This window comes from Rhinolophus sinicus, chromosome 12, assembly GCF_057876585.1.
Source record: "Rhinolophus sinicus isolate RSI-liver-muscle chromosome 12, RSI-T2T, whole genome shotgun sequence".
Classification (NCBI taxonomy): domain Eukaryota; kingdom Metazoa; phylum Chordata; class Mammalia; order Chiroptera; family Rhinolophidae; genus Rhinolophus; species Rhinolophus sinicus.
The window spans coordinates 45,011,009-45,033,897 of record NC_142512.1 but is presented as its reverse complement, the minus strand read 5'-3'; the positions used below and the strand labels follow the sequence as shown (position 1 = coordinate 45,033,897).

The following is a 22,889-nucleotide window of genomic DNA, read 5'->3' as shown; positions in this document are numbered from 1 at the left end:
GCCGCCTTCATTTTCTTAAAGACTTCACCGCCACTGTCAGACCAGGGCTCGTTCGCGGCTGTCTTCCTGGGTAGGGTTCTGGATGGTGAGGCTCCGCTGGTGGGAAGGTGGGTGGGGGTGCAGTTGCCTGCTGGAGTCCATGGCAGGGAACGGGGTGGGGGGGGGGCTGGAATGTTCTGCATGGTGGCTGTTTGTGGGAAGAGGTTCTTTGAACCCTGCAGGAAGTCCTCCAAAGTATTGACTTGGGCTGAATTCCCGGAAGGTGGCCGAGTTGGCGCAGGCATGTCTCATGGTGAAAATTTGGCTCCAGCAGAGTTTGGGGCATGTGTACAGTGAATAGGCTATTGGACCAAGAAATCTAGGAGGAGAGAAAACCCCTGAACCAATGCAGGCAACACAGTGCTGGGATAGTCACCCCTGAGCATGTCAGAAGCACATAGTACGTCATTCCACACACCCAGGAAGGAGCTCAGCGGCCATTCTGGTTGGATTTTAGGATCCTGCCATTACACTTTCTCCTTTCCCTGCCCCATCTGCTCTGGTGAAATCAGAGGCGGCTTTGCTTTGTCCTGCACCACCAGGAAGGGACCACTTAGGACGGAAGGATGCCGAAGGTCCACCACCAACCCCTTCCCCCACCTCAGTGGGCACCAGGAGCGTCCCTGAGAACCGTGGACACACACACACACCCACCACAGCACTGCATCTTGGACACGGCCACATCTAAGGGAGAGGCTGCAGGACGCTGTTGGTGCCGACTCACTTACTGTTACCTGATGCAACAGCAGAGCTATTAAGCCAGGCTTGTGTCTTGGTCTTGAATTGGCCCAGGCCATGGAAGGAGGCAGCTAATAGCACGCTTAGCTGCTCTGAGAACAGGAGGAGACCAGCAAGTGGTTGAGACGCTGGCAGGGCTGGGGGCCATGGTTCCAGGGCACTGAAGCAGGGTTTGCTGCTTCCACAGAGTCAAGGTTGGGCTGCAAAGATGTGTTTTTCATGGTGTCTGATACATTTTATCAGGTGTATGAGGCATGTACGACACCTGTATTCCATCAGTGAATGCACCTATTTGTACTCTTCCTGTATTTGTCTCATTCGTGCTAGACCCATACCTTAGCTTCAAGAGAGCATGACAATAGCCATCCTCACAGCCCTGCTTGCCTGCCCTCCTTCTGGGCCGTGCACTGTGCTGGGGCATCTGTGCCCTGATCACTCGTTGGCCTCCTTCCTCTCTCCCTCCAGACTAGTATTTTCCTCAAGATCAAAAACATGTAACATCTTTCACTTTAGTGAGAGACTGACCACACCCTTTGGCAAGGCTAACATTCAGGTCATGAGCCTGTGTCTGGGCCATTCAGCTGTGGACAGAGGAGCAGGGCTGGTAAGAACATGGCAGCTCCTGGGAAACCATCTTGAAAGATGGCAGGGGTTGGAGGGGCCAGTTTCCAGAAAGAGAAGGGCCAGGGCCAGCAGGGTAGTAAGTGAGTAAACTTGGCCTCTGAGAGGGCTGGCAGGTGAGACCACTCAATGCTCTTATCTGCCCTCTCCTCCCTCCACCTTTCTGAGTCCCCCTTCCCCTTCCCAGGCCTGCTCGGTGATTTGGATGAGCCACAGAAGTGCTCATGGAATTGTCTGCAGGCGACACAAAGCTGGAAAGAGTGGGAATCACTGGTGTGGTTCATGACCCAACCAAGATTCCATGATGTCAGGAAACTGGAACGCTGAGTCCAAACCCAAAGGATGACAGTAAACCCTTCCTTCCTCCCTTGATATTCATGCTGAGGCTGAAAGTGGAGGGCAGGCTTGGAGGGGCCTTCACACTGTCACAATCGTTTGAAGAACCCAGAGCTGCTGGGTCCTCAGACATCTCCCATGGGGAACTGGCTCTACTCTCAACTCCAGAGGGTTTAGGCCGGACTAGAGGGAGCAGGGTCCATCAAGGCAGAGCCAGCTCCCAGAGAGGGCGCTGCCTAACAGCCTGAGGTGCCCAGCAGGCCAAAGGGGGCTTTGCGAGTGAGTGAGTGTGGGCTTAATTACCCTCCTTAAAAACAGTCTCTCAGGTTCCCAGCTTGTGTCATCCTGACTAACATGTTGTGCAAAAAGTGTCAAGGGAAAAGGCTATTGCACTGCCCCTGAAAGGTGGAGGTCAATGCTGAATCGTCTGTGCCTTTAGCGCTAAAACATTCATGCTCTCAAGATGATCCAAGGGGCAAAGAGGGATTCTCTCCCTGCCACTCTGTCTCACCCCACTTCTCTGCTCTCCCCATCAATGAACACCCTGTTTGACCCTGACAGTTACCTGGAGCATAACTGAGCCTCATCATCTTCTGATGAGACAAGGCAGGTGAGAGGAGCAGGGCAGTATCACATCCCCCCAAGGCCTTCCCTCAGCACCAGGGGGTCTGCTGGGTTTGCAGGGGTCTTTTCCCAGGGGTTGGGATGTCCGCGTTGGCAGGGAGAGTATGGAGGGTGTGATGGGAAGATTTCCTCTCATTAACACCCAGTCTCCTTAGAACAATTTTAGGGAGAGAGGAAGGGGGACAGAGGGACAGAAAGGGGATAATTTACACCAGGCCCCATTAAGAGCTGAGGATCTGACCTCCATTCTGCGAGGCTCAGAAGCCCACCTTCTTCTCTTGTGCTGCAGAGGGAAGAAACCAAGGGATAAAGGACACTGGTGAAAAGAAAAAAGAAACCACAGCTATTGCTTAGCAGAGCTGCTCTTCCCCTTTCAACGCGTGAGCCACGTTTTGTCACACGAAGTGGCTAGTGGCTGTTACAGGGGGTGGGAGCCCAGGCAGAGAGTGGAGAACATGTCAGTTGAAAAGGAAGCCCTCTGAGATAGGATTTGCTGTAACCAGTGTGACAAAAACAAAGCCCAGTGCTGTTGTTTATTTGTATTTCTATTGCTGTTTATGTATTATTTTTTATTTTTTTATTTTATGGTTTTTAATTACAGTTGACATACAATATTATATTAGTTTCAGGTGTACGACATAGTGGTTAGACATTTATATAACTTACGAAGTGATCACCCCGATAACTCCAGTACCCATTTGACCCCGTACATAGTTATTACCATATGACTGACTATATTCCCTGTGCTGTACTTTGCATCCCCGTGACTGTTTTTGTAACTGGCAATTTTCACATCTTAATGCCTTCCCCTCTTACGACTTTTAGCGAGGCCAATGGTTTTTCAAACTGACCATATCGGCATCATGGTTTGGGAACTTGGTAAGACCCAGGCCCTATCCTGTTTCCGCACACCTGGGCCTCTGCATTCTTTAACTTCCAGGTGATTCTGATACACCCGAAGTGTGTCAGATTGATGCACGCTTCAGTGGTTATAGAAAGGAAGGCCATGAAATCATCGTCGTTAATGCTTTGGTGTGTCTTTTGTCTACTAAAAACAAACGAATCTCAGTTTTTAAAATCCAAATTGGAATGATACTATATATGCTTTTTTAAAAACTTCTGGTCACAAGCCAGTCCTTGGGACTGAGAAATAGCTGGTCACATCCAATTCCATGGCAAGGTGGGTTCTCCCACCATCGCAGGGTTAGAGCAAGAGCTCATCTGGTTTCTTTAGCTATTGGCCCCCTGAAGAAATGTGGCCATGGAAACCTTTGGGATGGTCTTATATACTTGTTCGCAATGACATGTCTACATGTGGGTCTTTTCACTCATTATGCTGGACATGGGGAGGACACTTTCAACCCAAAGGCTGAATCTTTCTGCTATGAAAAGTTCGCTTGTGTCATTTGAAAATAATTGTCTCCCCTTCATTTTTCTCTGTTTTTATTTTCTGAAACGCCTAACAATGGAATGTTGGAACTCGGTTTAATCCTCCATGTCACTTATTTTTTATTTCTTATATTCCATGTGTTGATTTTTGTTTCTTCTGGAAAATTTCCTGCCTTTATTTTCCAAATTTTCTATGACACTTCTCTTCGTTTCAGCAATCATTTTTCATTTCCAAAGGCTCTGCATCCCTGTCCCTTTATTATGGGGAAATTAATATTTGAGGATACTAATTAGATTTTTTAAAAAGTAGTCTTCAATTCTCTGTATTATCTCTGTATCTTTGGGTTCATTTTTGTTTGTCTTGATCTCTCTTTTCCAACTTGCAGATTTTCCTAAATGTCTGGTGATGCTTGACGGGTTATATGTACTCAAAAATGGGGCAAGAAAAAGCTGATTGAGGCCGTGTATTGGTGAGTAGAGCTTGTCAGCTGGTGAGCCCTGTTTGCAGTAATCATATAGGGGAAACCTTAAATGCCAGACTGCAGAGGTCTCAGCTCTGGGGTTCTTACATGTCTTTAGAGAAGAATCTTCTGATTGTTGGCCTGGGGATTGACGACTACTGTCTGTCCTTCTGCATCAGGGATAGGGAAGGGTCAAATGTTCTATGAACCAACTTCTAGTTAATTTCAGTTCCTACAGGTCACTCCCAATTTCTGCCATCCTTCCCTCGGTCTCCAAGTTGAAGCCTCTCTTTGGTTCTCTGGGCAGATCTGCCCTGCTCAGCTGTGTCTCATTCATGCATCGCTGTAGGCAGAGGGAGGCAACTGGCCTTGGCTAAGGCGGCAGCCGGCAGAGGAAACCTGGCCTATCAGAGGCCAGCGTACTGAGCGGGCACAGCAGGTACAGAAAGGGGACACTGGGGAAGTTGGCCTTGAGGTCCAGACTAACGGAGGGAGACGGGGATGTGGATGAAGGAGATTCTGGAGGTAGAGCAGTATTACCTGGAGACAAAGTAAGATTTCGCTGCCAGGTTGGGTGATGGGGTGCAGGTAGATTTCGTTGCCAGGTTGGGTGATGGGGTGCAGGTAGAGACTTCTGTCATTGAGGAAGCGAGTGGCAGGCTCTGGTGTAGCTGGTCCTGGTGGACTCTGGGGTGCCCAGGATGATAGCAGATATCAGAGAGTGAGGAGTGGGTAGGAAGACAGAGCCAAGTTGTCCGTGAGTCCCACGTGAGAGAATGGCCTTGAGATGGGGAGGATGAGGGACGTGGGCAAATGTCTTTCCAGTAACACAGGTTTCCAAGGGCAAATAGGAGACTTTGAGCCTAGGGAAGCACTGACCTGAATATGGGGGACAACTCAGGAGCCGGTAGGAACCAAGCAGCTGTGTACCTCAGATTGAGGAGGCCCAGGACTTGCAACTTGGATGGATTCACTCGCTTTCTGATTCTGACTGGAACATATGGGAAGTAACTCAGAAGAGAGAAGTGACCCCAGGAGGTCCCTTGACTTTGTCAACTGCCCAGGCCATTTTCTACACCAACAGAGGAACTGAGACAGTTCTCCATTGTTTGGACAGAACCTGGCCTGGCTGGATGGCCTCCACTCCGGCTGGAGAAGCTGTGCAGAGGGGAGCGGGGGGTGGGGGGGTGGATGGGGGGAGGAAGGCCTGATTCAAGTCCCAGAACTAATGTGATGAGGCCCCATCACCACCGCTGGGTCTGGACACATACTCTAATGGTTATATTTACAGAAAGAATATACAAGTAGAACCATTTACAACTCATAAACACCTGGTAGTGTCTAATTAATGTTTAAAAACTAATCTGTAACTATACTTAAATATTTCTTAATCTACATTCAGGCCCCAAAAGAGAAGAGCTTCACAGTTAAAAAAAAAAAGAACCCCCGCCCCACACACACACACACATACACACACACACACACACACACACACACACACACACACACACACACACAAATAACCTCATATATCTCTTGGGTTTTGCCTTTGCTTTAACAACCCAAGGGCCTGCCTTTAGCATCTTTCCTAAGGAGACAGTTTGATTTCCCATCTGCTTTCCTAGTAAAGCATCTCAGTTTATTCTCCCCTTTACAGTAGAGGTTAAAGGAAGAAAAGGGAAGCTGGCTACCTTGTCATCCACGTTTTCCAGAGAGAAGGCACTCTCCCTTCTGTGAGAGACCCTCTCAGCCGCTCCCTCCCTCAGCTCTTTGGCTGTTGGATGTTTCTAGATAAATTTGCTGCATCTACATAGATCACCATTCTTAAATACAGTCTCTCAGGATCCCAGCTCATTTTCAGCCTACTTGTGATTATAGAGGAATGCGACATCGACCGCTGCCACACTGCCAAGGGAATGTATTATAATTGTCGTGCTTTTTAGACCGGGTGGCAGGACGCTGGCTCATTTTGGCCACAAGATGGCGCCGGCGTGCAGCCGCTCTTGCTCCTCGGCCTCCAGTGGACAGTGTTCACCTGGGTCAAAAGGCATGGCTGGCTCCCCCTCCCCACTCCACAGGGTGGCTCCATAGGAGATGAGGCTGGGATCCAAGAATTAGGCCAAAGGGCTTGGTTTTATAAACAACTCAAGTCCTTCATGAGCCGGTAGTTTTCTAAGTAATGCACAGTCACAAACTTTTCTCATTCAGGGATTAATATACAACATTATTCACAGGCTCCTCCTTGGATGCGGATGATCTTGGGGTCTGACATTCTGTGGATTCATTCAATAGTCAAGACGCATACTAGGGTGTCCTTGAGCACAGCCTACCAGGACACAGGTACGTGCGTGTCTAGGCACCAGCAGTAACAACCACCATGAACTTGGTTGAGTGCTTACTGTGTATCAAGCTCTGAGTCAATGTTTTACAAGTCACAACGTTTATTCTTCCCAGAAGCCCGTCAAGGGGGACTCTGAGGTGGATGAGAAGGCCTTCGAGCTTCATCCTTAAAATTACGATCCCACCCTAGTCTCTGCTTAGCCCCGTGCGGCTGCGTGCCTGCTCAATTACTACTCATCAACTACTCAACTCAATATGCATGCATAGTAAGCATGACAGAAATGTTGGCTATTACCTTATTGTGACCCCATTTTACAGATGAGAAAACTGAAGTTCAGAGAAGTTAAGCAACTTGACCAAGGTCACACAGCCAGCAAGAAGCTGAGCAGAGATTCAAACACAGGTCCTTGTAACTCCACTACCTCAGCCTGACCCCACAGTGTCTGTCACTCAGTCTGGTCCCCATCCGGCCAATAAGCCTACAGCCCCCCCCTATGAAATGCTAGCCCTCCAAGGGCCTGTTTTACAAATCACAACATTTATTCCTCCCAGAGGAGTTTCCACTCCAAATCTCTGGTTTCTACTTGTAGTTGTGATTACTTTGACTGTATTTAAATTAAGAACAAGTTCTCATTCTTGCTAATAGAGCGTGGTCCCACTACCAGAAACATCAGCATCATGTGGGGAAATATATTACGTATCCAGCTGAAGGGCTAGTTCATCCGGACAAGCAATATCTACTGTTCTTATTTGGGACCATCAGCTCAGAGTCTTCCAAAACCTGGCAACAAGCTTGTCACATCGTCCTGATATAACTTAGCTACTTCTTCACTTCATCTGCTGATGTGGGTGAAACAGAACAAAGAGGGAATTCTCTCAACCAACCCCTGATCAAGAATTTCTTTAACCCTAAGCTAACCATCACCTCACAGCACAGACAGAAGAACAGCAAACACCATCTCATATCTCTCCTGCTCAGGAGAATGAGACCGAAGGGGAAATTTACTCAACCCCTGATCACAACACAGAAATCACCTCACATACAGGAACAGATAAAAGCTAATAGACAGAAGCTCACATCAACCAATGAAGGCAAATTTTCTTCAACATCTTCCCTACACCAGCATACGACAGGAAGACTCCAAAAATAACTTATGTGAAGAAACTGAAATACAAAAGTACCAACAGAGATTGTCCTAGAATCCAACAGATCCTGAGCGTTCATGGTGTTGACTGTCATGTTGGTCCCTGACGTGATCTATTTTGTGACTTTGCTAAGTCAGTTTAAATGGTATGTGCTGTGGGGCTGGCCTCTGGGGGCACGATCCCCTGCCTGTGGGTAAGCCTAGCTGGCCGCCCAGCACCCACCTCTGCACCCCGCTTTGATATTTTTCTGCCTATTGGTACGAAGTCACTCTGCTAGGGTAGTTGTTTTTTGTTTTTGTTTTTGTTTTTAATTGCTAGGAGAGGTTGGTAGATGTAAAAAGATCTGACTAAGTAATTAGACATAGAACTACCATATGATTCAGCAATTCCACTACTGGGTATGTACCCCAAAGAATTGCAAGTAGGGACTTGAAGATATATGGCACACCCACATTCATAGCAGTGTTATTCACAGTAGCCAAAAGGTAGAAGCAACCCAAGTCCATCAACGGATGAATGGATGAACAAAATGTGGTTTATCCATACAATGGAATATTATTCAGCCTTAAAAAGCAAGGAAATGACACACGCAATGACATGGATGAACCTTAAGGCCAATGATGTCCTTTCCTCAGTGAAGTAAGCCAGCCACAAAAGGACAAATACAGTAGGATCCCACTTATATGAGGTCCCTAGAGTAACCAAGTTCATAGACAGAAAATAGAACAGTGGTTGCCAGAAGCTGGGGGGAGGGGAGTTAGTGCTTAATGGCAGAGTTTCAGTGTGGGAAGATGAAAAAGTTCTGGAGAGGGACGGTGGTGATGGTTGCACAACAATGTGAATGTACTAATGCCACTGAACTGCACACTAAGAATGGTTAAAATGGTAAAATTTTGTTGTGTATATTTTATCACATGTTTTTCTTTTTTTAAAAAAAGGAGGGCATAAATTGTAAATGAGGTTAGTTTGAGATGAAAACCTAGCACAGGAAGCACGTGACTTCTGAGTAGGGGAAAAGGGGAGAAGCTTGAATTAACACATGCATAACCTGAGAGCAGCTGCAGCACGAGTTTCTCATCCAGCTTTCACCTCTCAAGGTGTGCTGGACCCCTGGCCACCCCTCCCTCCCCATCACAATCACTCCATTTAGCAGATGACAGGTAAGGTCACTCTTCTCACATCCCTCTTGGCAGAGTGGAAAGGGTTTGGGACTGAGTGTCAAGGCCTGAGTTCTAGCCTTCCCCTAACTGGGCCTCTCGGAAGCACCAAGGTCAGAGATTCCGGAGTTCCTTCTGGCTGGCTGTTCCCAGCTGCATGAAGCTCCTATCTGCTGTCTCTGAGTCCATGGGTCTTGTTTTCATGGTTATTTCCTGTTTTTGGCTTCCTGCTTCCTCTTGCTCTGTTGTCCAGGGACAAATTTAGAAGTGTGGAGCTGCCTTTTTTATCCATGGGCCTACATGGGTGTGACCTGGGCCATCTTAGTTGGACTGGAGCTGATATGTAGGGGAAGGGACCCCCTACCTCTGGGGATTGCATCTGGTGCTCATTCATGATGACTCTCACTCAGTGAAATCCTCTGAGGGGAACTTTCCTGACCTACAGCTTACGTTCCCATGCAGCTTCCTCTTCTTTATAGGCATGTAGGACTTTCTCTTTTTCCTTTGTATTCTTTCTGTAAAATTTAATATGTGACATATGTGTACATTATATATACAACATGACAATATCATGAACAGCCCTGAACCCACCACTCAACACAAGCATGAAATTCACTAAATCTTTTTTTTTTTTTTTTTACATTTTTTCATTATTTGATTCAGGTATACAAAACAACATAATGATTAGACATTTACACACCTCACGAAGTGGTAACCCGAACAAGTCTACCACCTACCTGACACCGTACATAGCTAGCTGTTACAATACCATTAACTAGATTCCCTGTGCTGTAGAAACATCACTAAATCTTGCATCTACTTTTGTGCTACTCACTTCCCACCCAGACGTAACCACCCTCCCAAATTGTGTATTTATTGTTTTCTTGATTTTTTTAATGCTTTATCATAAATGCATGCCTATTTTTATTTTATGAAACAGTTATGTAACATTTACTGTGTGCTAGGCACTGTTTTAAATACTTAAAAATATTAGCCCTTGTGATTTGTTTAATCCACACAACCCTGTGAGGAAGGTACTATTATTGATCCCATATTACAGAAGAGGAAACTGAGGCACAAAGAAATTAAGTTACTTGCTCAAAGTCATACAGATAGTAGGAGGTAAGCATAGGACCTGTCTCCTGGTTTCTCTAAGGCATATATCTAAGAAAGGAATTGTGGGTTATAGGGTATAAGAATATTCATTCAGCTTTACAAGATAATGTCTGATTATCTCCCAGACAACTAATATACCCTCTCACCAGCAATTATAAGAGTTCCCATTGACCTACAACCTCTCCAACATTTGGTTCTTGTTAGATTTCTTTTTAACTTTTGCCAATCTGGTAGATATAAAATGGTATCCCATGGTGGTTTTAATTTAAATTTCCCTGGCTACTATTGAGTTAAATCATCTTTTCATTTGTTTAGACATGTTTTCTTTTCTCTGAAATGTTCGTATGTGTCTTTAATGTAATAAAGCTGTCAGTCGTTTATTTTATGATTGGTGATTTTGGGATCTTGTTTAAGAAATCCTTCCCTGCCCCAAGGACAAAATACTATATTTTCTTATAAAAGTTTGTAAAGTGTTCTTTCACATATATGTCCTTAATCTAGATGGACTTGACTTCTACATTTGGTATGAGGTCGGGATATATTCCCTCCCCCCACCACTTTTTTTTCTCCCTATAGTTAACCAGTTTATCAAGTATCATTTATTTAAGAGACCTTCTTTCACCCAATAATCTATAATGCTGCCTTTGACATGTGTCAAAGTTTTATACAAATTATTTTTGAACTTTTTATTCTGTTCCATTGGTTAGTTTGCCTACATCTACACTAATACCATATTTTATAATAAATCTTAATATCTAATAGAGCAAATACTCTCACCTTATTATTCTTTAGGGGTATCTTGGTCCTTTTGCTCTTCCATATAAGTTTTAAAATCAGCTTTCAATTTTCATGGAAAATCATATTGGGATTCATTAGAATTGTACTGAATTTGTAGCTCAGCAAAGGGAGAATTTATAGTATTGAATCTTTATAGTATTGAGTCTCCTATTTACGAGCATGGGCTATCTCTCCACTTATTTAGATTGTATTTAATGTCTTTCAGTAGGTTTTATAACTTCCTACTACAGGTATTATATATGTTTTGCTAGATTTGTTCCTATTTGTGTGCTATTATAAATGGTGTGGTTTTCTAATTATACTTTTGTATGTTACTGCTATACACAAAAGTAACTTATTTGGGGCCATTGATTTTATAGCTAGCAGCCTTCCTAAAAATCTCTTATTATTCTGAGTCACTTGTCTGATCATTCTTTTAGATTTTCTACCAAAGTAATCACATCATATGAAAATACTGATGGTTTTGTTCTTTACCCATCCTTAGGCCTTTAATTTCTTTTTCTTTTTCTGCACTGTCCAGGACCTCTGGTACCATGTTAAATATAATAGAAGCAGAGGTACTGGGCATCCTTGTCTGGTTCCTGATTTTGAAGACAATGCTTCCAAAATTTACTCATTAAAAATGATACATATGTGTAAGCTTTTTCTAAGCTCTCTTTACCAGTTTAAGGACGGTTCCTTCTAATTTACTAAGAGCTTTATCATTGTGGGGACAGAGCCAGGAGTGCAGTTTCCAGGCTCTCAGCCTCATGTGGAAAGGTGCTGGCTCAGGTAGTAAATAGCCATCAACTGTGATTGGATCGCCATCAACTGTGGCTAGTTGGCCGTCAGCTGTAACCAGTGAGCCGTTGGCCACTAATATAACTGCTTGTGGCTACACTAGCAGAAAATGAGGGCTAGCAAGAAGATGGTGGCTGAGCTAGTAAGAGGGGATTGCAGCTAGCAAGTGAGGTTGGTTGTTAGAGAAGTGGACGGCAGATTGCAGATCGTGTGGCTCCTGCTTCCTGTGTCTCCAACCCAGGTGCCAGCGAGAATACAGTGGTATGACTCCCCTACCTGTGGCTCCGTGGGTGTTCCTTTTTGGCCTCACCATGTCCTGCTTTCTTATGTGGGGAGCGGGACCAGAGACCCCGCATGCCTCCCTGCATGACAATCATGAAAGGGTGTCAAATGTCAATTCTTTTTTTCTGGATCCGTTGAGATGATCGTATGTTTTTTCTTCTTAAATCTGTTGATAGAAGTTTTTTGTTTGAATGCCTTCAGAAGCAGAGCCTGGAGCAAGGACTAAGGTTCAGGTAGGTTATTTGGCAGGTGGTTCCAGGAAGCAAAGAGAAAAGGAGCAGGGAGACTGAAACAGGGAAAGGGGAAAAGCCAATTTAAAGGAGCGTGATTGATGACGCAGCTGTAGGCAAGGGTACTCAATTCTGTTGGGACCTCTGATAAGCCTACAAGACACCACCCAGAATTGCCCACTGGAAAGGAGGAGGCTGGAGCCCATATCCACAGCCCATATCCGCAGCTACTGTCCCCTCAAAACTGGGGTATTTTCCCACACATCTGGGAAACACTAGCACTGAAGAAGACCGTAAGGCAAAAAGCAAAAAGCAACCTGGTATAAACTTGAGATGGAACCCTGGCAATATAAAGTAAGTCTAGCTTGCGTGAAATTATCCACTGTAGGTACAGCTGATATTAGAAGAGGGCAGAAACGATGTGACATAGAGCACCCAAGTTTACTATTACCAACGTAATAAACAATATTTATAGGTTTCTCTATAGTTAAACCACCTTTGCATACCAAAGATAAGCTCCACTTGGATGTGCTGTCTTATATTTTTTATACACTGCTAGGTTTGGTTTGCTAGTACTTTTCTTATATTTGTTGCCTCTATATTCATGAGTGAGACTGGCTTCTAATTTTTCTTTCTCATCCTATACTTGTCTCATTTTGTTCTGAAAGTTGCACTGGCCTCAGAAAGAATTAGAGAGTGTTCCTGTATTTTCCATTCTCAGAAAGAGTTTTTATAAAATTAGAATTTTCTCTACTTAAATTTCTGTAAAACTGTCTGGACCTAGTATTTCTTTGTGGGAAGATTTTTAATTACTGATTCAATTTTTTAAAATAGCTATAGAACTATTTGGTCTTTTTAGTTCTTTTCAAATCAAGTTTGGTAAATTTTATTTTTTCTCGTATTTGGTCTACTTTGTTTCATATTTCTTGGCATAAATTATTTACAGTCTTTTTTAAAATTGTGACAAAATACACATAACATAAAATATACCATCTTAACCATTTTTTTGTCTGCTTCATTATTCATAGTTGAGAGATGTGTATTAAAATTTCTTGCCATGTTGGTGGTTTTTTTCTCTTTGTAGTTCTTTGAAGCCAGATGTTTACAAGTTAAGAACTATTATAACTTCCTGGTGAACTGACTCTTAATTTAGGTACTCATTCTATTCCTCATATTTTTGTCTTAAAAGTCTTTTTAGTCTGATAGCAGTAGTTGTGTTAACTACATGGTTTTGCAACCAATCTCTAGAACATATGAAATGGAAACTACCCATTAAACAACTCCCCGTTTCCCCTCCCCCCAGCCTGTGGCAACCACCATCCTTACTTTCTGTTTCTATGAATTTGTAAAGTCTCCTTTTTAATCTGTTAGTTATGTTCCCATTTGCATTCCTAATAATGTTTATTTGGCCTCAGCAGCCAAAGAGAAAGCCATGACCTCACCCTGCCCTCCCAACCCAGGAGCCAGGTTGGCCTGAGCCTTAGAAATGCTGGGACGTCCCTTTGGAGAGGCCCCATCTGGGGTGCCTCTGGGAAAGCTGGAAACCCCGCTCCCCTCCTCCCTCTCCTAGGCCCCGCTGATCCCAGGGGCTTCTAGCTGTATCTGGAGTATTAGAAGGCTGGATGTGTCAGGATCAAAAGCCTCTGGGCAAGGGCTTCCCCACCCTCTCACCTGCTTCTGGGGATCCCCACAACAGGTAACAAAGCCTTCTAGAAACACAGCGCAACTTGTCAGGTACTAACCCCCTAAACCAAGGCTCCCTGCCTGGAGTGGGTTGTGGAAGACCCCAAAAGCCAAATCCCCAACCTGGAAATGGAGGCTGGGGATTTGGACTATAGCCAGACTGACCCCCATTACCTGTGCCTGTGTCTGGGTTGCTGGAGACTATTATGGAGGCATTTCCTGAGGCTGTGGGTCTGAATTTGTCCGTGTCAACTGAGTCAGAGACAGGTTGAGGTTGAAAGCTGAGCAGGGTGCTAAGGTTTAAGTAGACTTGTGCTGGGCAGTAGCCAGAGCACCTCCAATTCCTGCCCAGTCCCTAGAAAAGCCCAGTTCTACCCCTGTTCTGGACAGGTCCTGACTTCAGATATTCTCTTCCCGGAGAGGATCCCAACAGTGTGTCCTATGAGATTTGGGGTTCCCCAGATCCGGGACTTATAGGCATCACTACCATGTGTGCCCACACAGCATAGCAGAATCCTGTGTGTATGCATGTCACTCACACACATGCACATGTCTGTCCCCACCGGGACACTCCTCACCACCACCCTGCCTCTGCACAGGAGCATGCTTGGAAGATCAGGTCATGGCTTTGCCTAGCAGCAGCTTTCCGGATTCCTCTGCCTGGGTTCCTGCAGGCCTGCAGCCCCGGGAGGCCCGCCTTCCCAGGCTTTCTGAGCACGGCTCATACAATGAGAGGAAATGCGGTCATCAGCTCCCATTAGGTGGGAGGTCCTGGGCTGTGGTTCCAGGCCACCACTCCCTCCCTGACCTGCGCCCTCCGTCTTTTTCCAGGCAACCCTCGGCTCTTCCCCACGAGCCTGTGGACGCTACTGGAGATGGCCCCTTTTGGTTGCTGGGGCCTGCCCGTGGCCCTTCTCACCCTGCTCTGCTGCCCAGGTGAGCCAGTGCCTGGGGTTACCGATGTGGCAGGTGCCAGCCCAGAGGGTGGCCACCTGCTCTCCTGACGCTAGGTGGGGGAGGGGGTGCTGGCCCCAAAGTCTCCAAGACTTTGAAAACAGTAGCCACCTGCCATGGATATTGTGCCAGCCTGGCTTCCCCGTGACCCTGGGCATTGGGTTGGGGTCCTGGCCTTTTGGACAACAGGCTGAACAGGCCCCATAGCTTCATGGTGTGTGCATGTGGCAGGTTGTAGAGGATAAATGGTGGGCTGGGTGGGGGCCTCAGGAGGTGAAGGGATGCTAGGGTTCAAGAGAAGGTAAGGGCATGCCCTAGCTGCTCTTCAGATGTGGCCTAGGGAACAACGGGGGACAGCAGAGGGCCTCACCCTCTGGCTATCCTTAGAGTGAAAATGAAACCGTTTCCAGTGGGTTAAGGGGACTGTGATGGAAAATGCCACCATGTGCCAAGCATTCTTGTTTTGGACAACCTGCCATGTGCTTTTAAAGCACTATCCCATTGAACTTTCACACCAACACTGTGGGAAAGAGATTACTAGCCCATTTCAAATATGAAGAAACTGAGGCTCGGAGAGAAAAAGCAACTCGCCTAAGGTCACATAGCTGGTACATGGTGAACTCAGGATTCAAATCTAGCTCTATCTACCTGCAAAGCCCCTGTCTTGCCACTTTGATATATATGACGATCTGAGGGCTGTGAGGCATGTGGGTGTAGTGCTAGCTCAGCACACAGGCTGGGCCCAGCTGTTAGGATAGACAACCTTCCTGGTCATTGCTGAGTGCGAGGTGAGTGCTGAGGGCTCCAGCGTCACAAGTCAGAGTTCCTGAATGTCTGTCACACAGGGCTAAGCACAATGGGAAACAGGACCCTGCCTTCTAGAAGTTCCAAAACTGCTAAGGAAGAGTCAGCAGAAATAGTACAAGGGGTCATTTGCAAGGTGGTACCACTTCCTTTCTGACCTCCTCCCCTCACTGAGGTGTTCCTTAAACACAAGCACACTCCTGACCCAGGGTGTCTGAGCTGGCAGTTCCCTCTCCCCGAACTCTCTCCCCCAGGTGTCTGCAGGGCTCATCTCCACCACCCTCGTGTCTTTGCTCAGATGTCATTATTTCAGTGAGCCCTGTGCTGACCACACTGTTGAAAATGGCAAACCCACCACACTCTCTCTGTCCTTGCCCAGGCACTCACCACCATCTGATAGGCTGGATACTTCACTCGCTTATTATTGTCTGTCTCCTTCACCAGAATGTGAGCTCTGCAAAGGCAGGGTTTGGTCTGCTTTGTTCACTATTGCAGAGCCTAGGACAGTGCCTGGCACATAGCACGTGTTCAGAAAGTATTTGAGGAAGAAAGGAAAGGAGGGAGGGAAGGGTCGACCCCAGGGCGACAGGGGCTCAGAAGACACAGTGCACCTCCGTCTTAGAGCGGCCTTCATAGAAGAGGACACATTAGGGCTGGGCCTTGAAGGTCGAGTAGGAACCCTCTTCGTGGGGATAGAAGACATGCATGAGACAATCTGGAAGTGATGGGCTGGAGGAAGGGCAACCAGAGGCAGGGAGGCAGCCCAAGGGCAGCCTCCTCAGTCTAGATGCAAGACAGTAAAGCCTGAGCAAGGGTCCAGGGTCAAGGAGCTGAGGAACCATCCCTGGCCTTTCTTCTTGGGCCCCTCCCCCTTGATCAGACTGCCAGTGGTGGGCACTTCCACTGGCCGGGGCGGCAGGGACATTTGCTGCCCAGTGTTTCTGGTCTTCCAGGATCTGGGGAGAAGGCGTTCGAGATATCCATAGACCCAAAGCAGGTAGTGGTGAAGTATGGAGAGTCCCAGAAGATCAACTGTAGTACCAGCTGTCCCCAGCCTGAGGCCGGTGGTCTGGAGACCACCCTAAGCAAGGAACTGCTGCATGAAGAAGCTCAGTGGAAGCAGTTCTTAGTCTCCAACGTCTCCCAGAACACAGTCATGCATTGCTACTTCACCTGCTGCGGGGAACAGATGACCAAGACTGCCAACGTCAGTGTGTTCTGTGAGTGCTCCAGGGCCCCTCCCCCAGGGCAGAGCCTGTGTCTACTGAATGGATGCAAAGCTATTCTGTTACTGCCCCTGGGCGCTTCTGTCATGGCCCCCACCTCCCTGGGCTCCTGGGGTGATAAGGAGCAGGACCCAGGCCATGGCCTCAGAATCTGCTCATACTCTTCACTGGCCGCCTTGAACCTGCTGGCAACCCTGGTTTTGAGGCTTGCTCAGAGAAGGGCGATCCAAGCAAAGTTGAAACAAATCTAAAAGTCCTTTCCCATGTGGGGCTCAGTCTCCTCCCAGCTCAGTGACGGCCCCATCACTGGGACATCCCTGGGATGAGTAGCAGGACACAGTCAGGAGGGCTGGCATGCTCCCCAGTGGTCCCTTCACCTCTTTGAGAGACAGTTGAGGAGCCACCAGGTGTTTTTATCTTCTCCTGAGAGCCCTTGGCAAATGTGGGACCATCACACACACACATCTGCCCAGGAGCCATGAGGACCTTCTGGATAGGCCAGGATTCTCTCAACATCTCAGCACCAAGGGTATCACTGGGGGTCCTCCCCACTGTGACATCAGTGGATCAAATGAATAGCAAAGTGTCCCAAATCCAACATATCCTGGGGTGATGGAGGCAAGGTATTCTAGTTCAAAGGGGAATCCAGGCCACCGCCAAGGGCCCTGTTTGAAAAGGGATCGAGGCGGCTGTGAGCCTGATCCTACATCACTAAGGCAGGTAACTCCAGCCCCACTGCTTATGTGACAAGCGCACAGTTCCTGGCCCAGTTCCAACAAGCACTCCTTTCTAAGTCTCTCTGAGCATAATTACCCAACGGTTTCATTTTTGAACTTTGTCTTTAATTTCTGGAGAGGAAGGAGGCAGATCCAAACATTTATGTCTTTCTAGTTGGCTGTACAGTTTCTGGACCTTCTCTTTGTCCACACCTGACCACCTCCACTCTTGTCCATTCCAGGAACCATCGTGTCGTAAAACTACCACCCAATACATCCTTCCCCATGTACTGCTTCCTTCTTCCTCTCTTTACACTTTAGAGCAGGCCAGGCCCCAGCCTACTTCTTCTACAAATCTAGCCAGAGACCTGAGAACACTGGTAACAGGGGATAGTCTTGGCTGGGTGGGTCTGCTGGGATTGCACCCCCATCCTGGCCAGACCTCCCCACTTTCTCCCCTGCAGACCCTCCAAAGGAAGTGCTGCTGAAGCTGCAGCCCACCTATGTGAGTTTGGGCGGATCCTTCACCATTGAGTGCAGGGTGCCTGATGTGGCACCCCTTGAGAAACTCACCCTCACCCTGCTCCATGGCAACAGAACCCTGCACAAGAAGACCTTTGAGGGGGCGACAGCTGGCATCCAAGAGGCCCTAACCACACATAACACCACGGCTCACAGGGAAGACGGCAACCACAACTTCTCCTGCATGGCTGAGCTGGACCTGCACTCTCTCGGCCAGAGGCTCATTTGGAAAGTCTCAGAGCCCCAGATGCTCGAAGTCCATGGTGAGGGGGAACCCCACCGGACAGAGGGAGGGAAGGAGAGGGCACTCATTTTTAGCCCCTGGGGGGAAATCAAAACCTTAGTGCACTCTCTGCCAGCTCAGGGGCCCCACACTTAATCCCGAGGGTTCCCTCATCCTCTCCCCTAAAGCTCTGTCCAAGTCCCCAGCATCCAAATCCCCAGTGTGGACCTGGACGAGTTGTTAGGTCATTCCTGAGGTGTGTGCCCTTGACCAAGTCAACCTCCTCTCTCTGGCCTTGGCTCCTCTCTACAATGACAAGTTTGACCTAACTGACCCCTAAAGTCCCCGGGAGCTCCATTGTTCTTTGACTCTTGATGGCCAAGGCCTTCTCCAGAGAGTTTGGTAGAAGCTCGCTCAGCTGTGCCCAGGGAGGGATTGGCCTGGACCATGCCACTGCCCAGGCCATGGTGTCCAGCAATCACATGCTGATGCCAGGGGATGGTGGTAGGGGGACACCTGCCCTCACAGTCTCACAAAGTCCTGACTGGTGGCCTGGACCCCGCTTACCTTTCCCCTAGACAACACAGCATTCGCCAGTTATCTCTGCAACTGTAGGACGGACAAGGGTGGGTGGGGGAGGGGTGGGCCTCCACTCCCCCTTGGGCCCTGGCACCCAGGACCAGAGGATTTCTAACCATTGTCCCTCCTTCTCCAGTGCCCAGGCCGGACAACCAGATGGTCATCATCATCACTGTGGTGTCAATGCTACTATTCTTATTTGTGACATCCGTCCTGCTGTGCTTTGTCTTTGGCCAGCAGTGGCATCAGAGGCGGAGAGGCGTCTATGGGGTGCAAGCAGCTTGGAGGAGCCTGCGACGGGCCTACCGGGTACAGGCTGCGTGAGCGGTGTGGCCACCACCATGGCAGCCACTGGAACTCAGTGTGGCTCCTCAGGGTTGTGGTCCAGCCCTGGCTGAAGGACTGTGACAAGCAGCAGAGGACTTGGGAGAACATTTCCTTTTCTAGTCTGAATACAAACAGCTGGACTTAACCCTGTGCCTCAGTGTCTACTCCTGAGAGAACACTCAGTGGCCGGAAGGTGACCCATCAGGCCTGGACATTCTCTCCCCGAATGTCTCCTCGGCATCCTTCCACCCAGTCCTTCACAGGGGCCTTCCAGAGCCCCAGCCAGCTCAGGCCTAGGGTGCCCCCATGCTGACCAGCCCAGGCACCAGACACCCACCCTCATTGGGCCTGAGTGACAAATTCCTCCAGCTGGAGGGCAAGAGAAATGCACCTTGCCTGGCAGGGCAGAGACCTTCTGTTCCCACATGCGCCTCCAGGAACTTGGGCCACTCCCCGTCGGAACAGGGCATGGCCAACAGAGCCAGCTTCCTGGGTTGAGGGTGGGGTCCCGAAGGGAACTGGACCAGTTCCAGGACCCTCCCACTCAGGACTCTGCCCCATCACGCTGGGCCTTTAGAGAACTGTGGACAACAAAAGCAGTCCTCTCACCTCCTGCTCCATTATTAGGCCAAACAGAGACCCTGCATCCCTGGCTTTCCCAGAGACAGGGGTAAGGGCAGGAGGTCTAGGGTGTTCCCCTGGCCCAGGCAAGAAACAGTGTGGCAGCGTTGGGTTTTCATGTGGTTTCCAGGCCCTTAACGGTGCTCTAACAAGCTCTTAAGAGGTCAGATGTGTTCAAGGTCTTCGTGGTGTGGAGATGGGACTGATTCACTGGGAGGGGAGGGCCTGCTTGGTGTTGAGGCGGGAGAAGGGCTGCCAGGCGTGGCTGCAGGCAATACAGGGGTACTTGGGGGCTCGAGGGCTGTCGCCAGCCTTGCGGTGAAGCTGGTGTGGGTCCCTGGGCCAGCATCTGTCTTCATGGTAGGCTCTCAGCATCATAGTAGTCTGCGGGGAGATAGCACCTTCATCTTGACTCCCTCCTACCTCAGTGGACCCCAAGGAGAGACAGGGAAAGGGACAGGCCAGTTGCCTGCAGAGATGACAGAGGTAACCCCCCCCCAAGGGAATATGACCCTCCTGGCCTCCTGACCCATCCCTAGGCCTGGGCCCTGATGCCCACCCACCCACCAGCCCCTACCTGAAGCTGGGGGTACATCTGCACCCACAGTCCCTGTAGCACTGGGGGGTGGGGGGGGTGGCACAGCTATCCTGAAATGGGGACAAGAAAAGATAGCGCCATCAGAAATCGCCTCTGGGGTTTCACCCACAAGTATCTCTTTCCCACCCCCAGCCCCAGAACCCCCCTCCCCCCATCACTTACACCTCCCTTTTCCTGGTGGGAGGGCGGTGCTGAGTCCTGGACGCATCCTGCCAGTGGGGCTGGTGTGGGGGAGGGGAAAGGAAAGGCCCTGGCCAGGATAGCAGCGGGCCCAGAGTGGGCTCTGGGCAGGGCAGGTAGTGGTGGTGGAACTCCAAAGGCCCTTCCTCCCAGCCTTCCAGCTCCTCTTCCTCCTCACACTCCTCCTGCTGAGCCTCCAGGTCGCCCTGGAGGTTGTGAGAAAGGAGAGGGAGATGGTGGTCCACGATCGGGATCTCCCGACCCCGACTCCTCCGTTGCTCTAAATTGTTTCTCCAGAGACACAGCATCAAATGGCTACCGTTTGAGCATTTCCTACACGCAAGCAAGGCGCTCTGGAGACATTTATTCCTTCTTTTGCAGGTGGGAAAACTGAGGCTTAAAGAGCTTGAACAATTTGTCTAAGGTCACCCAGCTAATAAGAGGCTGAGCAGGGACTGGAAGAATCCAGGTGTGACTCCAGAGCTGGGGCAGGAGTCCAGCAAGCCGCCCCTGGCCTCACCCCGGGCTTGGAGCCACCAATGCCCCATCAGTGAGGTGGAGCACTCATCCCAGGGCCCCCTGACGGCCTGGGTGTGAGGGGCAGCAGTGCTCCTGCCAGCCTGATGGTGAATATACCCGTCACCTCCTCCAACCTTCAGAATCCTACCTGGCTTTCAAGGGCTGGTTCTAAGGCCACCTGCTCCTCCAAGGAGCTTTTCCTTATCCCCCAACCAGGTGAGCGCACAGGTGGTGTCTCTCCTGTGCCAGTCACAGCCAAAGCTGCCTTGTATTCACAGTCATTCACTTATTCATTCACTTGTTCAGCAAACATCAGTTGAGCCCCTAATAAGTACCAGGTACCCTGCAGGCCCACGGTACAATGGTGCTGCTCTGCTGGGCCTGCGGTCCAGTGGGAGGACACACTGCAAGGACACCTCCTTGAAAACAAGACCTGAGTGGTCTGGATTTGGGGACCCCCACCGTCACCCCGTGGAGGCTCACATGGGACCTGGCACATAATAGATGCCAGACAGATGGATGCTGGGCGGCTTCCCGCTATTCTGTCGCCTGGTCCTTTATCTCAAGAGGCTACCCCAAATGGGTCCCCACCTCTGGACCTGCCGGCGGCGGGGCCCAGAGACCCATCTCTAGTGCACGCACCTGAGGGAGGCTGGAGGCCAGTCTGGGATTGAGCACAGCAGCCACCAGGCGACTCATCAGCAGCTGGTGCATCTGCGCGTTCTGGAGCATCATCAGCTCCAGCAGGTCTAGGGGGCAGGGCTTCAGCGGGCCCACTCCAGGCCTCCCCACACCCTCTGTCCCCACCACCCCCACGGCCTTTTCCCCGACACCCAGCCCCAGGGCTCCGAAGGGGTGGGGAGGTGCAGCTCTGAAGCCCAGACACTGTGCTCGGGCGGAGAGGGAGGGAGCCTGGAGTCTCTCACCTTCTTTGACACGACCGGGCTGCGGAGGTGGAGGTGGGACAGTCCACTGGAGGGGCTGCAGGATGGTCACCCAGGGCTGGGGGAAGGGGAGACTCAGTCAGTCTAGGAAAAGAAGGGATGGGGATCCAACCTGCGCCCCTCTCCTGCCCCCCTCCCCGTCCCCGCGAGTTGCCTTCCTAACCCCGTAGGGACCGCGTTCATCCCTCTGCGCACCCACGGCCTCCGTGCCAAGTCTCTTCTCTCTGGCTAGGGTCGCTTTCCTCATCCTCACCACTCCCTCCAGAGTTCGCCACCTCCCCCCCCCCCACATCACTACCCCCTCCCCCCCAGGGATGGCTCTCCAACTCTGCCATTGCCCTCAAGCCTCCCAGGTAAAGGTAGGCTCTGCTCCCAGGCTCAGTCCTCACCGTCGGGGCAGCACTCTGCGGTGGGGGATGACCCCAGTTTCCTCCACTCCCGGAGGCCATGGCCGCTTCCTCGGGTCAGGGTTACCTTGGCGACACCGGAGACGCCAAAGTGTCTCACGCATGCGCAGGTGCCCGGCTCCAGGTGCCTGGAGCGTTCGCATTAAGTCGCCACCTTCTGGTCTCTCCTCTCTCCACCTTGGAGGACTCGGGCTCCCCAGGACCTAAACCCCAGGAGGCCAGTTTTTCTCCCGAATGTCCACCTCCAACCCCCCTGCGCCGGGGCTGGGTATCACAGCTCATTCCTCCCGGTAACTCGCACAATACCCGACTCGCGGGGGCCTGCGCTTGTTGAGTTGAATGCGTGAGTGGCTGGGGAGGCCCACCCTAACTCAGACAAGTTTTCAGGTCCCAAAGCTCAATTGACTGGGATAATGAGTTAAGCAGGAATAGAGAATTCTGTAGGAGCAGGCCAGAGGAGAGGGGCAGGTGAGTGAGAATGGCAGAGGATCTGCTCTCTGCCACTCTGAGACAGGGCCGTCCTGCCAGC

The 22,889-nt window shown here is 49.6% G+C and overlaps 2 protein-coding genes across 2 annotated transcripts; one reads left to right on the top strand and one right to left on the bottom strand.

Annotated features, from left to right (window-relative positions):
• Positions 1-8,700: 8,700 nt before the first annotated feature.
• ICAM2 (intercellular adhesion molecule 2) lies at positions 8,701-19,236 on the top strand. The gene is made up of 5 exons (XM_019733031.3): positions 8,701-8,854; positions 14,572-14,676; positions 16,452-16,718; positions 17,905-18,225; positions 18,901-19,236. Exons 1-5 carry the CDS (start codon positions 8,848-8,850, stop codon positions 19,086-19,088), a joined length of 888 nt encoding a protein of 295 aa, XP_019588590.1. The 5' UTR covers positions 8,701-8,847; the 3' UTR covers positions 19,089-19,236.
• On the bottom strand, positions 17,550-22,441 carry PRR29 (proline rich 29). Its single transcript, XM_019733032.3, has 6 exons — positions 22,343-22,441; positions 21,936-22,011; positions 21,652-21,758; positions 20,473-20,696; positions 20,290-20,360; positions 17,550-20,096 (listed from the first exon to the last, which is right to left on the bottom strand). Exons 1-6 carry the CDS (start codon positions 22,400-22,402, stop codon positions 20,068-20,070), a joined length of 567 nt encoding a protein of 188 aa, XP_019588591.3. The 5' UTR covers positions 22,403-22,441; the 3' UTR covers positions 17,550-20,067.
• Between the last annotated feature and the right edge of the window lie 448 nt (positions 22,442-22,889).

What these genes read in the sequence shown, in the direction of transcription:
- ICAM2 (XM_019733031.3), top strand. An exon ending in CACCCTGCTCTGCTGCCCAG is followed by an intron (nt 14,677 to 16,451) that starts GTGAGCCAGTGC and finishes CTGGTCTTCCAG; the next exon opens with GATCTGGGGAGAAGGCGTTC. An exon ending in CCAGATGCTCGAAGTCCATG is followed by an intron (nt 18,226 to 18,900) that starts GTGAGGGGGAAC and finishes CTCCTTCTCCAG; the next exon opens with TGCCCAGGCCGGACAACCAG.
- PRR29 (XM_019733032.3), bottom strand. Translation starts at nt 22,402, where the DNA reads ATGGCCTCCGGGAGTGGAGGAAACTGGGGTCATCCCCCACCGCAGAGT. An exon ending in TGGCCTCCAGCCTCCCTCAG is followed by an intron (nt 20,697 to 21,651) that starts GTGCGTGCACTA and finishes CACAACCTCCAG; the next exon opens with GGCGACCTGGAGGCTCAGCA. An exon ending in CCCACCAGGAAAAGGGAGGT is followed by an intron (nt 20,361 to 20,472) that starts GTAAGTGATGGG and finishes TCCCCATTTCAG; the next exon opens with GATAGCTGTGCCACCCCCCC.